The 16,527-nt window shown below is 42.6% G+C and overlaps 1 protein-coding gene across 1 annotated transcript; it reads left to right on the top strand.

Moving 5' to 3' along the window:
• Positions 1 to 7,881: 7,881 nt before the first annotated feature.
• gsg1l2b (gsg1-like 2b) lies at positions 7,882 to 16,112 on the top strand. Its single transcript, XM_062526530.1, has 5 exons — positions 7,882 to 8,182; positions 8,591 to 8,638; positions 10,271 to 10,423; positions 14,887 to 14,998; positions 15,658 to 16,112. Exons 1-5 carry the CDS (start codon positions 7,882 to 7,884, stop codon positions 15,983 to 15,985), a joined length of 942 nt encoding a protein of 313 aa, XP_062382514.1. The 3' UTR covers positions 15,986 to 16,112.
• The last annotated feature ends 415 nt before the right edge of the window (positions 16,113 to 16,527 follow it).

The following is a 16,527-nucleotide window of genomic DNA, read 5'->3' as shown; positions in this document are numbered from 1 at the left end:
ACCCTGACGCACAACCTCTGGTTCACTCCTTCATGACGTCCCGTCTAGACTATTGCAACTCCCTATTCATTGGTCTCCCCTACTAAATCACTTCAAAGACTACAATATATTCAGACCTCCGCAGCCAGACTACTCACTCATACCAAGAGATCTGCTCACTTCACCTCTATTTTTTTCTAAGCTTCATTGATCAAATCCAAAATTCTACTTCTCACTTTCAAAGCCCTCCAAAAACCTTGCTCCTCCTTATACTCTGTGACCTTCTGGTCCTTCACACTCCTTCTCCAGCTCCCTCGTTAGATCCTCTTACCAGAATCTGCTCTCTGTCCCCCGCTACAGACTCTCTACTCAGGGTGGCAGGTCTTTCAGCGCCATGGCCTCTCAGCTCTGGAATTCCCTCCCTCAACCCTTCTGTGACTGTCTCTCCTTTCCTTTCTTCAAAGCTCATCTCAAGACCTTTCTGTTTCAGGAATACTCCTCATCTTCTGCCAACGCATTTTTCATGTTTCAGACCAGATAGGTGACACGGCCTAACATCTTCAAGATACATTACACAAAAGGATGTAGCCGCAGGAGGACAAGGCTGGACACTACCATGCTGGCGCAATGAAAAAAATATATATTTTTAGTGTTAGTTCAGCTTAAAGGTTGGATACGGAATTCGCAAAACGGCCGGCAGATTTTGAATACATACAACCTCAAGTCCCGCCCTCCATGCACCAACGAAAATTATGCGCGAGAGCGAGCCAGGCTAAATGAAATGCCAGCCTGGCGTCTACAGCACTATGAGCTCTAGTCTCCATACAATCGCCCACATCAACTTCCCCAATTACATTCTTTATTCACCTCCAAAGGGTTGTAGGTAATAGTTCCACAAATCAGACAAGGTAGATGATTTTATAGCCATTATGGTAAAAGCACCTTAGTCTACCAGCCCTTTCGTTCGGAAATTCTAAAACAACGATGCATTTTAATACACCAAAATAACATTTGATATAGGCTACCTTACATCTTTCAGTAGCCATAGGTGTGTATATTTGAATAGAATCTGGTTTGGTTCTTACCAGGGCGTTTATCTTCTGAAATATCCGAGTTCAGTGCTGGCCCGCTGGTTCGCCTATTCCACTGTAGCTCCAAGCGGTTAAGTTTCGATTTCATGTTTACAACACTCTTCGAGTCACGGTAAAATGTAATTTTTGCTACATAGCTTATTTATTGCGTGGGTGATTGAGTTTCCGTAGGTATCCGCTGCCTTACTATGTATAGAAATGAAGTGACACATACAATTTGAGGGGAACATTGTGGGACGTGTAGCAGGCCTAGTTAGTTTCGTTTCACTTTCAGCACTGACTCGCGGTCAGCTTTCGTGCTATGTGCACGAACGGGTCGCGCGTGCGGGGGGGAGGGGGAGGAGGAAGAGGAAGACCGTTAGATTGACAAATGAGCTGTGAAATGATGGTATGAGGTTTAGAATTCTATTGGCTGCAGTTTTTCGAGCCCTGCCCGTTCTGCAGATGATTGACATGTTTAATTTACATTTCAGTACTTCCAACTCAGTGGCTGTAAGTGGGTTAGGAATAGGATTTCAAGTGATTTTGCAAAAATGACCAAAAAAGCTCATTCCATACCCTACCTTTAACAGCACATCCAGTTAAAAACGAACACACTTTAATTTGAAATTGCATTTGTTTGTTATGAACGACATGGTGAAAAGACTTAAAAATAAGTAAAGGCCTTCTTAAGTATGCTAAATAAACTTCATTTGCATTTTTTATCGAGCAGACATTTTCATTTAAATTCAGCCAAGAGAATGAAGGCAGACTTTGTTTAATCTCATTAACTAAGTGAACATGTCAGGATTAATAGCAGAACCCAGACTCAATGCATAACTGCTGAGTTCCACTTAATATTGTGGACTGTGACTAACTGCTTATTGAACCTTCAGCTCCAGCAATGTTGGGCAGTTTCTCACTAACTGCGCAGACAAAATGAAATTGGTTAGGTCTGTATACCCAACAAGATTGAAGCCACCCCTTATCCTCAGGAGATTTCCACTGTCATTCAGGTTTCTGGTTACATAGTGTACATCTTCCATTTTTATTTGCTCTTTTGATCTCTAAGGGGCTTTTTTCCTTCTACATAAAATTGGTAAAGACAGAAAAATCTATTTTGTTATAGAAAAACTGAGGGGAATGCAAATGTCTTTATCCACTACATAAATCAAGGGTCTTACAGGGAGGCTCATCCAATTAAATGAGATTAAATCCATTTTCAAATCAATTATTTGTGTTATCATGTAAAACATCAGTCTTGCACTTTTGGATAATGTGTCCTTTTCTTTACAAAAGTTTTGTTTGAATATTTTGGCCCAAATCTTATTCCTCATTGTCACATCTACATAAAATACAATTTAATGTGGTTCCATTATCAAATGGCCTTTGGGGTGGAGGAATACTACTTATGATTTCCACAATACAAACATGCACTTTATCTTGATCCTCTAAGACACATCTAAGTGAACCGTTAGAAGACAAACTATGATATTAGAGCATGACAAAATGTATGATTTCATGTTCGATATCTCATGTCAGATCATGTTTGTCTATATGTGATAGGATGTCAGGAGGACAACTCATGCATGGAGGGGGCGACATGAGAGGATGAACGATGTGGCTGGTGACTGCTTGCTGTGAATTGGAAATGCAACCATTCAGACGTGCTTTCCATTGAAAAAGTCCAGTTTAGCTATTAGATGGTGATAGACTGCTGACAGACTTGCTATTTAAAATGAGATATAGTGTATTGTCCACTCACACTGACAGTGTCTATGAGGTCTAAGCGTCTATGAGGTCTAAGTCGGAATAGAGTTCTGTTTGGCAAGATTTCAGAATCTCGCAGTGTTCTTATTTGACTGTAATCATTGGGGGCATGATGTCTATTTAGCACCATATGAGTTAAATACGGAAAAGATATTTAGAAATGCAGATGTTTATTTTGACAACCAATGTTTTGTTTTCATGTTTTTGTGTTAGATTTTTGTTCATGTTTTTGTTTTTTGTCATTTGTAGGCATTGGGTGTGTTTTTTCTTCTGTAGTTCCCTCTCTCTTTTCAAAGTATTGATTCCATGGCTTATATACTGAGACGTGCACAGTGCTTCTCATCCCCATCTGTGCATCAACAGCGTGATTGGGAGGTCTGTTCAGCCACCTGCGGCCCACTCGCACCAGCCAAACACAAAAGTTCCCTCAAACTGAACCTGTGATTGGAAAACCTCATAGAGGGGAATTGGGGAAAACTCTAAATTGTTTACTCTATTACTATTCCACTTTGAATATAACACTCATAACACCTGTTCACAAAGAATGTGTTTTGAATTGTGTTCATCATATATGTTGTAAATGTTATGAATTGTGTGGTGAATATTATGTTGTGAATATCAAAGATGTGCTAGATTCCATACAGTCAAAACAACCGGCAATGGTGGATGTACTATTCAAACAAACACAGCCATTGAAATTATTACCTACATGCAAATGCTTTTCTCATTATTCCCATCTTTTTTTCTGTGTGTGTGTGTGGGGTTGGGGGGGGGGGGGGTTGGGGGGCAATCGCAGTAAGTAACCTGCCCTGGGTGTGATGGATGGAAATGTTCACAGTAATGAGCTTCTGCAATAACGGGACTCGCGGTATATGGAGTAATGAGACCAGCTTTCCATGCCTGAGAAAAAGCCTACTATTAGGCACAAAGTTAACGAGTAAATGATGCACTTTCTCCAGCACGGGGCTCAGTTCATCAGACCCGAGAAAAGCCAGACACAAAGGTTGGCTAATTACAAAGAGAGTGACATCCTTTATGAAGCTTTTGCACCACCCGACAAAACAAACTCCAGCTCTCCGGAACTTTCTCTCTTTGTGGCGGCTGCTCGGTTTTTGGAGTTTGATGTAACCGTACACATAGTCCGTGTATACGCTGTAATATAGCATCTCGAGTCTGTCATAAGAGGTAAAAAGAGAACAAGCCCAAATTGCCCTTGAGGTAAATTACAGGTCTCTATTGTGTGACTGCTGCTGTTAGTGGGGTGTATCATTAGCGGAGTCAGTATACTTCTCTCACAACAGCGGCGGAGCTGTGTGCTTACTCCTGCTACTCTGTGAGGAGGCGGCAAGGAGGGAGGGAGGAGGGCGGGAGACACAGAGACGAGCCCCATGAGAGGAGACGGAGCGCAGCATCTCCCACACAAAAGGCCCGCCCGCTTATTTGTCAAGTTGTTTGTTTGTTTGTCTTGCGTGTATGTGTGTGTGTGTGTGTGTGTGAGAGAGAGAGAGAAAGAGAGAGAGAAGGAGGAAAAAAGGAGTGTAAGAGTACAACAAGTGTATGCATGTGGATACATGCTGTGCCTGTTTATTGATATCAGCATGTGTGTGTGTGTGAGGACATGTGTGTAATCTGGTGACGGTAAGCGATATGGACTCTACAAAACCTCATTAGTGCAGCCATGAACCATCTACGGAATACTGAAGCTGTTATTCATACAGTATATAAACATAGTCTCAGTCCACCAATCAGCAAAGTAACTCTGTCCATCTCAGTAATGTTGTTTACTACCCTGGCCATCCTCTGAGACTCTATACCTGTCTCCTTCCACTGTCCAAGGGGACCAGCCACGAAGAGGCTTTTGCCTCGCATACAGTTAGCAGACAGTTTCAACTGTTTGCATGCACTCCTTCACTAGAGGTATCTTTAGCCACAATATAAAGCAGTTCCTGTCAGAAAGATCAAATACTTTCCTTTCCTTGAAGTTTAAGATCAGACTATGTACTGTAGGACGGGCCAAGCATTAAACAGATGAAAGCTAAAGTATAGAATGCAGGCCAAAAAGCAACAGTTGCTAGAGCTGCATACAGTAGGTGCTCCTGTTTGAGCTCCCAAAAGACAAGTTCAACCCAAATACCTGTAGGGAATTTGAAATATATACAAGTGTAGCAGAGCACTTAGTGTTGTTTAAAGGAACCGTATGTAAGAAATGTATTTCAATTAATCATAAAATGGCCCTTATGTCACTATAGACATTAAAAAATCATGCTCATTGCAAATACTTATCACTGACAACAGTAGTCCGGCCATTGTCATTTAGAAAAGTGAAGTTGCAGCCCTCAACTGATGTTGATGTTTATATATTGTGTGTTTTGGCCTTTTGACCACCCTCCTATCTACGACTATCACAAAGTCAGTAGTGTTTCGGCATCCGGGTTGTCAACTTCGACTCAGGGGGGAAGGGATACACCACTCTACAGTATTTTCGAAGTGATTGCGGTACCAGTTTTGGCCAAAATCCTAGATACGGTTCCTTTAAGATTCAATCATGTTGCCATGGTTTAATGTATAACTCTCAACTTTGCCAGTTGCGTTTCAGAACTCAGTCAATCTCAGTCTAAAACATGTGTATTGATGATTTGTCTGTCTGGCAGGAGGACCTTTTAGCACCGGATGCTGTTGTGTGGACTAAGAGTAATTATGCAAATGCATCAGAGAAGAAGGATCTGTCATCTCTCAAACATCTGCCATCCTCAAAGCATATTTCTCAAACCCAGAGCTTTTATCACAAACACACACACTTGCACACAAACACACACACTTACGCGCACACACATACACACACACACACACACACACACACACACACACACACACACACACACACACACACAGCAGAAACACACAGGGAACAGGGCATAGCGCCTGGATAACCTTGTCACCAGGCAACAACATTTGCATATCCTCTCTGCTCTCACAAGCACTCCCGTGCAGTCTGAGATATTCATCTGATAACATGGTCACGACTTAGGCCAGACAAATGTGTTTCAAAACACCTCTTCTGATCTTATGAAGTGCAAATGATGTTTTGGATGTGGAGTACAAAGTTGTTGGGGAAAGAAAAAGCAACAGCTGCTCTACTGATATGTGAAATTAGCAATTGATTTAAAACAGATAAGAAGATGATTAATGACTGTTATTCCTTATTTATGTATTCGTACACTCTGCTGTGCCCATCCAATCCAACACTGTTTCCCATGTACCAACAACAACATGGGTTTTTTTTTGTTGCATTATGGGGGCTGGTGGTGGTGGTAGTTGTGGTGGTAGCGTGTAGGGACCATAATCTGGCAGAATTGTCCAGAAGATGGATTGCATGTTCATTATTACTAGTGGTATGTGTACAGCGCAATATACCTCTTGTCAAGCCAAACGACGTGTAACTGTAAGCATCTGCCATGCCCCGAACCATGTCCTTGGACCGGGCTCAAGGTGAGTGAGGATGAGTAATTCTCCAAACTCAGCTATTCTTCGCCATGATATTGAGCATGCCAGTCAAACTCTACCGACCTTCCCAACCAACCCCTCGCCACCAGATATATTGAATTCAAGGAGAAATGCCTCTGAAAGGCTGCTTTTTTTCTAGAAGCTTACAGGGATATTGGTTGGAAGGCAACTCTTGCCACACAAACCACAATATATTAGCTGCAAGGGGATGGATTTAATCAATGGAGGGTACACACAAACAATATTGTAGCCCTCGCAATCATTGATTTTCTTCTCCCATTGGCTGCAGCCTATGGCAAAACTAGCCATACATAAACAGATACAGTGGATACTTGATTATAAGGGTTGCCCCACATGGCGTGTTTATAAACCATGACCCTGAATATCAAAGTGAGGCAGACGCTGTCTTGCAATCATTACAGACATTAATTTTCTTAATTAAACCATCTTAAGCAAGCTAGCGGTATGAGCGGTTTCGTTGCCATTAGAGACACATCAATATTCTCCTAGAGCTTCGTTTTCACCTTTGAGCGTTATTGTCTGAAGGTCCAGAGAAAAGGAGCTTCTGCTGCTGCAATGCTAACTTTTATCATCAAGGGAATCCCTCACGGGTGAGACAGTATTTCGTCAGTCCCTTGTCGTTGCTATTGATTTGACTATCCGCACACTTGATATAAATTCATAAATTACGATGGGAGTTAGGTACGAGGCTGATTCGCTGATTTCTTCTGAGCGCCATATAGCGAGGACCTCCTGCTGGGTCTTGCATTTTTTATAGTTCCCATTAGGGATGCAAAACACTACAGTACATACAGCCATTACGTTGTGAATAGTCCAGTCTGCATTTCACACAGGGGTAAGACTACAGAAGGAATATAGGCCTATAACCACAGGACAAAATCAAAGGTTTCTCCTCAATCCTTTATATTTTTAATCATTTGTACCAAGAATGTAATTAAAATTATCAGTCTTCGGAAGGCCCATTTAGAACAATGTCACGGGGCCAAGATTTGCACCCTAAGGCAATGGACTCTAGAGATTGACTTTCAATAAGAGGATGTGCACTTGACAGTAAGCATGATTTAAATTCGCAGTTCATAATATTGTGCCATATCTATCTAATTACCCTGTAATGAATTGCATTCATTCGATACATGAGCACTTGCATGATTGCAATCTATCCGGCTTTTTTCTCTTTCAGTGACGGCAACACATTCATCCCGTTTTAAACGTCCTTTATCCATAGACAGCTCTGGGTGATGTATGCACCTTTGCGCGGGGGGTGGAGAGGTGAATACTATGGGATTGTGTGTGCGCTTGGGTGAATGACGGAGCTATCACCGGGAGTGAGTGCGGGCGAGGGGGGTGAGGGACAAAAATGAGAGTAGTGTATCTGTGGAGGCAGGGAAGGAGCATATCTCCGCGCTGAGCATGAAAAACCAAGACGCACCGTAACAAAACAGGATTTTAACGATGAAACGCTGGATTATGGGGGTCTGAACGAGGTTTGACAACAGAAAATTTGGAACCTGAGATTTTGTAGTTATTGTTCAATAATATGGGGATGGACAGACGGAGACGAGCGTCTCTTGCACTCACCTTGAACTTCATTGCGCTTCTGTTCGCCGTTTCCGCACTTACTACCAGTTATTGGTGCGAAGGAACCCGGAAAGTTGTAAAGCCGTTTTGTACGGGGCCATTTACTACAAAACAGTCGTACTGCATTAGGTTTAACAGCTCAAACCTAAACGACACCCGCCTGGTCCAGTATATTTGGGAAACTGGAGAGGATAAGTTTGTCATGAGGAAATTTCATTCCGGAATTTGGTTTTCGTGTGAGCAAAATGTCAACATGATCGGTAAGAACCTAATTTCTTACCCGTTTGTTGTTGCCAACCTACGTCAATAGGCTACTTGCGCACCCAAAGTATAGAACACGAGCAACATTGCACTAACCAATGTAATCATCCACTCAGGGCATGCTTTTACGCTTTACCTGTTTTATTTGGGTAACTGGACGAACATTTAAAGCTCATTTTCTATCAAGATTATTTTACTGACAGATAAAGAAAAACATCACAAGTAACTGTAGTGCAACATCTTACCAGGTATTGCTAATTACAGTAGGTGTTTTAATGGTAGTCTAATTTGAACAGCAAAATTAATACATTGTCACAATTTAATGTCTAATGTAGCCTAATGTTTAATGAGGATACCATGAAGGAGTGATGCTATTGGATGATAATGAGTTGTTGTATTATTTCCAGGTGAAAAATGCAGAAGTTTTCTGAACATTGCACCACCCCATGAAAGAGGTAGGTGTTTTTTTATTGTGTTGTTAAAAGCTCTGGTTTTATTGCTGCTTTAAATCTCTCCTTTCATCACCCACATAGGCATTTATCACCTTACAAATGTTTTTTTTATTTATTATTATTGTAGGTTATATTCACAAGGATACCATCACACCCAGAGACATTACAGGCAGACACAGTGAATGCATAGAGGACGTATTAAATATGGGTCATGCGGTCAGATATCACTCTGCTGAGATTATGTTAGCTCAAAAGGATTGGTGAAGGATGATGCAGTACAGTATCTCTCTCACTACCAATACACACATATGATGATGCTGAACTTGTGAAGCATAGCATCACAAATAACATAGCACAAATATGAATATTTTGTTAAACAGTTTGCAGTTTGAACCATTGAGTGCTGTCAATGTGAATATAATTTTGAGGCAAAACTGCTTTTGTTGACATCTTCTACATTGCTATGTAATGGCACTACAAAACGATCACTATCGGTCTCATTGTCACAGTCCACCCTCAGAATAATGAATGGTGGTCATTGAATGAAAACTCATTCTCTATTCGTAACACAAAGCCAGAGATGACTGGGGCTCATTTTAACATGACACGGCTGCATTCTGCTGAAATGCCATTACACAGTGAGCTGAACCTCATTGACCCTCTGGGGCTGCTAAAATGGCCCCATGAAGTGTGCCTTCAAGATGAGGTACACTTTTACCACTGGGCCTCAATGCAGTAGGTTAATTAGAACTCACTTGCAGCAAGCAGAAAAGATGCCCTTGCATCTCCGAACTCAACACCTGTTCAAATGGGCTTTGCCTGACAGACAGTGTTCCTAATGGCCTGGTCGTCTGAATCCCTCCTTCTAATCCACTTTAAATCCACTCAAATTTCTCGCTGCGTCCCACCCTTCCTGCTCAAGCTCTTCCTCCATCGTCCCCCATGGCACACTCTGTTCCATAACACTCTTTTATTATCATAACATTCACTCTTTTGGGACCGAAAAAAACCCGTCTGAGTTACACAACGGACAAGCGTTTTGCTCATGAAATCAACTGATGCGTTGTGTGCATGCCATCCATTTCAGGGCCGCTCACCTGACCAGGACGTTTTACGATTGCCAAATGCATTACTGGGGTTGTGCATTGAGTAGATGGGGCACTATAGGTGATTGATCTGCCCTGAGCGCACATATAGCACAACACTAAGAGTGCCATTATGCTTTCTATCATACAGTATATGGGGAGATTGGAATGGTCGGGTTTTGGAGAGGACCTGTCCAGAATCTCTAAGTGTGGCCACTAAACCTGTGATGCATTGAACTGGATGGTCAGGAGAGCTGCCGATGGCCCTTGTGTGGCCTTGTCCCAACCTGATCCATCGGGTCGGTTTGTCTTCCGTCACACTCATCACCCCCGAGAGGACCATTAAGGGGGCAGAGATGTGACCAGTGTACTAATAGGCTTGGATAAGGTTATCAGACCCTTGATCAGCATGGCCATAACTTTCGAGCATCTCTTGAGAAACCTCCAAGACTTCTAACACCAACAACAACCAAAAAAAAAAAGAGAAAAACATGACGGGTCGATATCTATTCTCTTACCTTTTGATCTCTCCATCTCTGTCTCCCTGCAGGTGTCCTGTGGCTGTGCATCGTGGCCGAGTGCCTATACATCCTGCTGCTATCCACAGGAGGCATCCTGATGTCCATAGAGGTGTGCCATTTTGGCAGCGTCATCGATGGCCTCAAGCTGAACGCCTTCGCCGCCATATTCACCGTCCTGTCAGGTAGCATTGTCGTTCTCGCACGTTTTTTTTGGTGCCGCTGGTAAAACTTTGGAATGTTTGTGCTAGTAACTTTGACACTGTAGGGTGAGTTGAGAGTGTAATGTGCATGAGAGCGTGGATATGGCTCATCGTTTTGAGTCTCTGCACTTCTAAAAAGTGTGAAACATTTACCTTGTCTGACTTGAAACAGTATTTTGACCAACGATGACCCCCCTTGAGTTCTCTATTTCATATGTTTTTTTTGTGGATTTATATTTCATTGTGATGTACCTAGGGTTGGGTACCGACACTCGGTACAAGTACGTACTCGGGGCGAACATCAACGGTAGTAACCATCCCGAAATACAATGTGAATTTCGGTGCCTCATTTCGGTGCCTCATTAAATATGCAGCTGCTTAATCGCGCTCACTGGTGTTCACTCTTAAAACGGCAGCGTCAGTGCACAGTCTGCACACACCACTGAAGGCTGTTTTCTACTGACAGCTAACCTGGTGTTGTTGAACAGGTGCAGCCTTCGAAAGTCTTTGAACCGTGGTGTGCTAGTAAACCTGCCCGCATTTCCACCAGTTCGGAACCGAACCAAGGATGCATCATCAACAATGGGTGTTGCTTGCAAAAGCAAACGTTAATGAGATGCATAAACGGGAGAATGATATGATCAGTTGTCCCATAAAAACGGCAGAAATTAGCTGTTTAAAATGCTAGTCAACGTCTGCAGTGCAATGCTAGTTGAATCGTTTTGTTTACTCTGGCAACAGTTGATATGGACGGAAATCTCATGCTTTTAGCAGAGACGTTTCTTAGGCAGACTTTTACTGTCTATGGGTAAAAGTCATCGGTAAAATTAATAAAGCCTACATGTATATTTACATAGCCTACAAGTGTAGTGATACACGATTAAACGGCAGAAGGGGATCATCCATGTATTGCTGTTTAACTGGTAGCCTAACGATAGATTGCGAAGTTGATGAGAATGCATGCATTCCGGTTAGTAAAACGTGGAAGTATGACGTATTTTTCTCTGTAAGACGGCATTGAGTAGCCTAATAGCCGGTTGCCAAAAAAGTAACGATAGATAAATGCGATGTTTATGAGAAATGAATGCATTACATGTAACATGACCTGTTTAAAAATACATTAAACATTGGGTTATTTATTTTGAATTGAATTGAATTGAATACTTAATGTCATTGCACAGAATAGGGTACAACGAAATTGGAAGAATATAGGGCTAATAATTTAAGACATTGCAGACACACAATCACTCATCCCCATTCTTCTGTCCACCCATAGGGGTGAGGGACCCACACAAAACATATAGCCTACCCTCCCATTACATGTAGGCCTACTATGCTACAATTCAACACATTCATCTGGAATACCAGATTAGGTAGAATGAAGAAAAAAGTGCAAAGTTGCAAACAGTCAAGTCTTTCATGTTTTGTGGTTTTCAAGGTAGGCTACTGCTTAATATGCTGTTGGTCAAATTTCACCTAGGCCTTAGGCTATAATATGTGATTTTTTTGTTTTATTATTTGTATAGGCCTATTATGAAAGCTTTTAGCTTAAAATATTGTTGGTTGGTTCTTGAAAAAAAATCATCATAAAAACTTGTTTTTTTTTTTTTTTTTAAAGTACCGATTTAATTACCGTTTAGGAACCGGCACCGTTTTGAAAGTATCGATTTGGCACCGGTATCGAAATATACCCTTTCAATACCCAACCCTAGATGTACCAGAACAAAGGCTCAGAGCCAGCATCAGACACACAAGTAGATCAGGTTCTGTTTGTAGAGATAGTGGTGTTTGGGGGCATCAGGGGAAAACCATCAGCAGCTACAGTATCTGAGTAGCTGCAGGCTTGACTTTGCTATTTTTTGAGCCACGGTGGCATCAATATAACATCACACAATTTAATACTCTGAGGATGAGATCCCTTAAGAAACAAAAAGCAATGATCTCTGCGCCTTTTACATATATATAGGTCATCGTCATAAGTAACAGCCTGCAGGTCAAATAGAAGAACCGACAACAACAGGGAGGCTTGGCTGGAACAAGCACCACAGCTCTTGCACATTGCCTTTGCTCTTCACAAGCTCGTACAGTAATATTTGTTGTGTTTGAATTCATGCAGTGCACAAAATCGTTATGTAATGTTGTAGCAGACGTTGCTGATATCACTGGATGATGTTGAAGGTGCTCTAAGCGATGTTGGCTGATGTCACTTCTGTTGACTTTCAAACAAAACAGAGAGCTAGCTCACCCTTCCCTCCCTCTTCGTCCTGTGCAACTGAAACTCTCTTGTCAATGATTGGCTGCAACAGTTTGTAATGTTTTTTATGGTCCAGGCTTGACCATGCTGTTTTTGTTGCTGTTTTTGGAGCCTGGGCACAGAAGGTCCACAGAGACCTTGTTTTTGTTTACAGTGTATTCAGGGGACAGGCAGCTACTGGATGGTGAAGAGATGTTTGCTGTATGTCACAAAAAAAGGGGTTTAGCTTAATCCCTCGCGTAACATCGCTTAGCGCACCTTTAACACAGTTGAGTACAATATTATAACCAGTGCAAACTGACTGTAATACCATCCAACACCAAACGATCCTCAAATTTGAGAACCCACTATTGCACTAGTGCACTATTGTATTGAAATACAGTGTGCCACTAGGTAAAATAAATAAGTAAATAAATAGTTTGGCAAAGCCATTTTATTTGCCATATCTCTACATTGCTGTGACTGGAATATATACAGTACATGCTTTCTATACATTATTCATTTTCTAATACTATATCATAATGGATCAGGAAAGCCGACCAATCCATCTGCTGCTAACTCTCCGTCCATCCACTGGGCAGCACATTAGGGCAGTGGCCTCTCAGCCTTATTAGGCCAATGTTCCTGCTGCCTGAGCAATGGCTTCTTGTCATTTCCCATCACGAGTCAGCCATGGCAGACGGATCACGTTGTTCTTGAGAACGGTTTGGCATTTGCAGTTAATTGTGCCACTTGATGTGATTGTGTCCCTTGATGCGACTATATCTAGAAAACAATTGATTGTTATGCGTTGTCAACGACGGGGCAGACCGAGACATGGATCCATAGTTTATTTGCTCTGTCTGGTCGGTGCTCATGCAATCCAGGGATTTTGATGGTTTATGAAGTAATCGGATTGTCATGGAGATCGGTCTCAGTCTTTCACTCTCCCTCTCTCTCTGTGTGTTTCTGCCTCTCTCTTCCTCTCTCTCTCTCTTTCACTCTCTCTCTATCTCACTCTCTCTCCCTCTGACTCATTCTCACTATCATTCATGATTTATTTTTTTGATGAATCCTGCTGGAATGAGATTCCTCAGCCCGGATGCAGATCAGTCTACATAAAAAAAATGTTTTTTAAAAAAGTAAAGGTAACTTTTTTCTCCTCTGTCTCCAAGCACAGGCTCTGTGTGCAGATACTGTAGTCTTCCCGCTGGGCTCCTTCCCCTCCAGCATTTTGATGGCATCCATTTACAAAAATATGGGTCATATTTTTTCAGCCCCGCCAATATTCCACAGCAGCTCAGGCTGTGCCGGTGTTTAATGAAGTGAGACAGCACTTTGCCGTCGTCAGACACCGTGACTCAGAGACGCGGCGAGAAGCGTTTGACACATTGACTGGGACGGGGCTGTAAATAACGGATCTTTAATCTGTCCTGAATTTCCTCTTCAACTTTTTTCCCTCCTTCCTGCGTTTTTTTTTTTTTTGCGATCCACTGTGGTGTGACATTGCTTCTCCTCCCTCAAGGTCTGGCTGGTTGATGTTGTGTGGGGTGATGAGAATAAGTTTGCCATCTGGACAGAAGGCAGAGGCACTCACTCATTCACTCTCTTATCCTCTCTCTCTCGGGTGCTCAGTTATTCTCTTATCCTTCCTCTCTCTCTCTCTCTCTCTCTCTCTTTCTCAGGCACACACACACACATACGCAAACATAAAATCACACTGACACGGCACAGTGACCCTGACACATATACTCCCACTGTGTGTTTACACCCTGCGGCCCTGACGGATATTAATTACTTCCACTCCTGGGAACTGTGCAAGCATGAGTTAATGGAGTTCACCTTGACTTATTTTACACTGGTTTACCGCTGTGAAAAGTCTGTGTGGCATACTGCAAGCTAAACCTGTGATATTGTGGCTGTGTCTCCTTGGTTTAAAGACTTGAGCATCTCCTGTCAGTATTTACAGGCAGTCTCAGTTTCTACATTGCTTCCTGGTGTAGTTCGCCCCCTTGTGGTGACAGCTGAGAAACACAGATTTGAGATATTTTACATTGTACACAGACTAACCTAAACATGGAAACTCTTTTCAAACTGAATTGAATTCATCAGTATGTATGTAAGGTAACGGTTTACAACAATGACCTTGTAAGGAGTGTTCATAATTGTATCTCCCCTCTTTATCTTTCGCTCTTGGATGACCTTTCTCTAGGCCTCCTTGGGATGGTAGCCCACATGATGTACACCACAGCATTCCAGTTAACCGTTAGTTTGGGCCCAGAAGACTGGAAACCACAGACCTGGGACTACAGCTGGTCATACATGTAAGATTGCCATCGCCATGTCTCATTTATATACATAACAGTTATGCAACATGACAAGAGTAAGAGTGGGGTTTAAAACGGATGTCTCCACTCACGGAATGCATCTTCAAAGCCAAAGCTATTATTTTCAACAATCTTGCTGCCGGTCTGGCTACTGTTAATGTAATCCTATTCAAAATTTGAGTCTGGTACTGCTCTATTGAGACATGATGACGGGACTGGATAAATCTATCCAATCAGAGCAACGAAATATGTAAATCCTGTAGGTAGAAAATCATCTGTCTTCTCGACAAATGCCCCAATCACTGTTTTCTGTTCATCCTTTAAAGCGATTGCACACTCAATATCTTGTTTATTTCACCAGGTGAGGCCCATTGAGATATTGCATCTCTTTTTCAGGGGAGCCCTGCATCTCCCAAAAGTAAAAAAGTCTCACTCTTGTGCGGGTATAGAGGATTGAGTGAATTTGGACTGACTTCCAGGCTAGTTATCCTTACCAAAGATAATTTAGATTCCTTTCTCGACCATCTCTGTCCTTGTAGTAATCACACACTCTCTTGGTTCTGTTCGACAGATTAGCATGGAAAATATCCTTTAGATTCCTTTCTCGACCATCTCTGTCCTTACTAATCACGCACTCTCTTGGCTTTATTCGACAGACTAGCATGGAGCTCCTTCACTGCCTGCATGGCCTCTTCCGTGACCACCATCAACCGCTACACAAAGACTATTCTGGAGTTCAAGCACAAGCGCAAGAACATCGAGAAGAACCTGAAGATCAAGCAGAAGCTGCTGGACCTGGAGTCCCCGGACCAGGTGTGGGACATGTACATCAGCTCCGTCCCCAGCTCCGCCGCCGAGGAGCTCCTGGACCTGTCCAGCTCGGGGCGCAAGCTCTCCAACAACTCCGTCTTCCTGGACCTCAACGATCTGCCCGACCACCACCACCACCACCATCACCACCACCAGGTGGAGGAGTACTGCTGAGGTATCGCCCCCCAAACAGAAGAGGCCTGCGCTGGGTGTCACGTGCTGCCGTTCTTCCCTCTCTCTCTCTCTCTCCCTCGCCCGCCCAAACAACCTCCACTCTCCTCATCCAACTACTGCGGCCTGCCAACAGGGGGCTTGAGAGTGTCCTGCTCTCTCACAGTAAACAAATGTGATCTTCCTCTCTCTCTCTCTCTCTCTCTCTTTCTCTCTCTCTCTCTCCGTTTTCTCTTAAAACTGGGCTATGTTGTGACCAAAAAAGACTGTCTTGTCAGTGAGTTTCTGTCATCTCCGTCTCTGTTTGTTTGTTTTGATCATGTACATACATGCACAGTGTAAAGATGGGAATTAGAGTAGTTGACCTTATTGGACATTTATGTATGTATTTGTTTTCGTTACCACATCAATTTAAATGCATTGTGTGTGAAAATACGGAATATGGTGAATATCTTTACAATTGACTTTCCATATCAATAGAAATGATCCTGTATCAAATGTAGAGGGTCAGCTTGCTGCTCAGTCATTAGCTAACTGCTGATTCA

Source organism: Sardina pilchardus, chromosome 22, assembly GCF_963854185.1.
Source record: "Sardina pilchardus chromosome 22, fSarPil1.1, whole genome shotgun sequence".
NCBI classification, from domain to species: Eukaryota; Metazoa; Chordata; class Actinopteri; order Clupeiformes; family Clupeidae; genus Sardina; species Sardina pilchardus.
The sequence above is the reverse complement of the archived record's forward strand: the minus strand, read 5'-3'. Positions and strand labels throughout refer to the sequence as shown.

Excerpts from the sequence above, each read along its gene's own strand:
- gsg1l2b (XM_062526530.1), top strand. The coding sequence starts at position 7,882 with ATGGGGATGGACAGACGGAGACGAGCGTCTCTTGCACTCACCTTGAAC. Across the intron at positions 8,183-8,590 it reads GCAAAATGTCAACATGATCG|GTGAAAAATGCAGAAGTTTT; the intron begins GTAAGAACCTAA and ends TATTATTTCCAG. Across the intron at positions 8,639-10,270 it reads TGCACCACCCCATGAAAGAG|GTGTCCTGTGGCTGTGCATC; the intron begins GTAGGTGTTTTT and ends GTCTCCCTGCAG.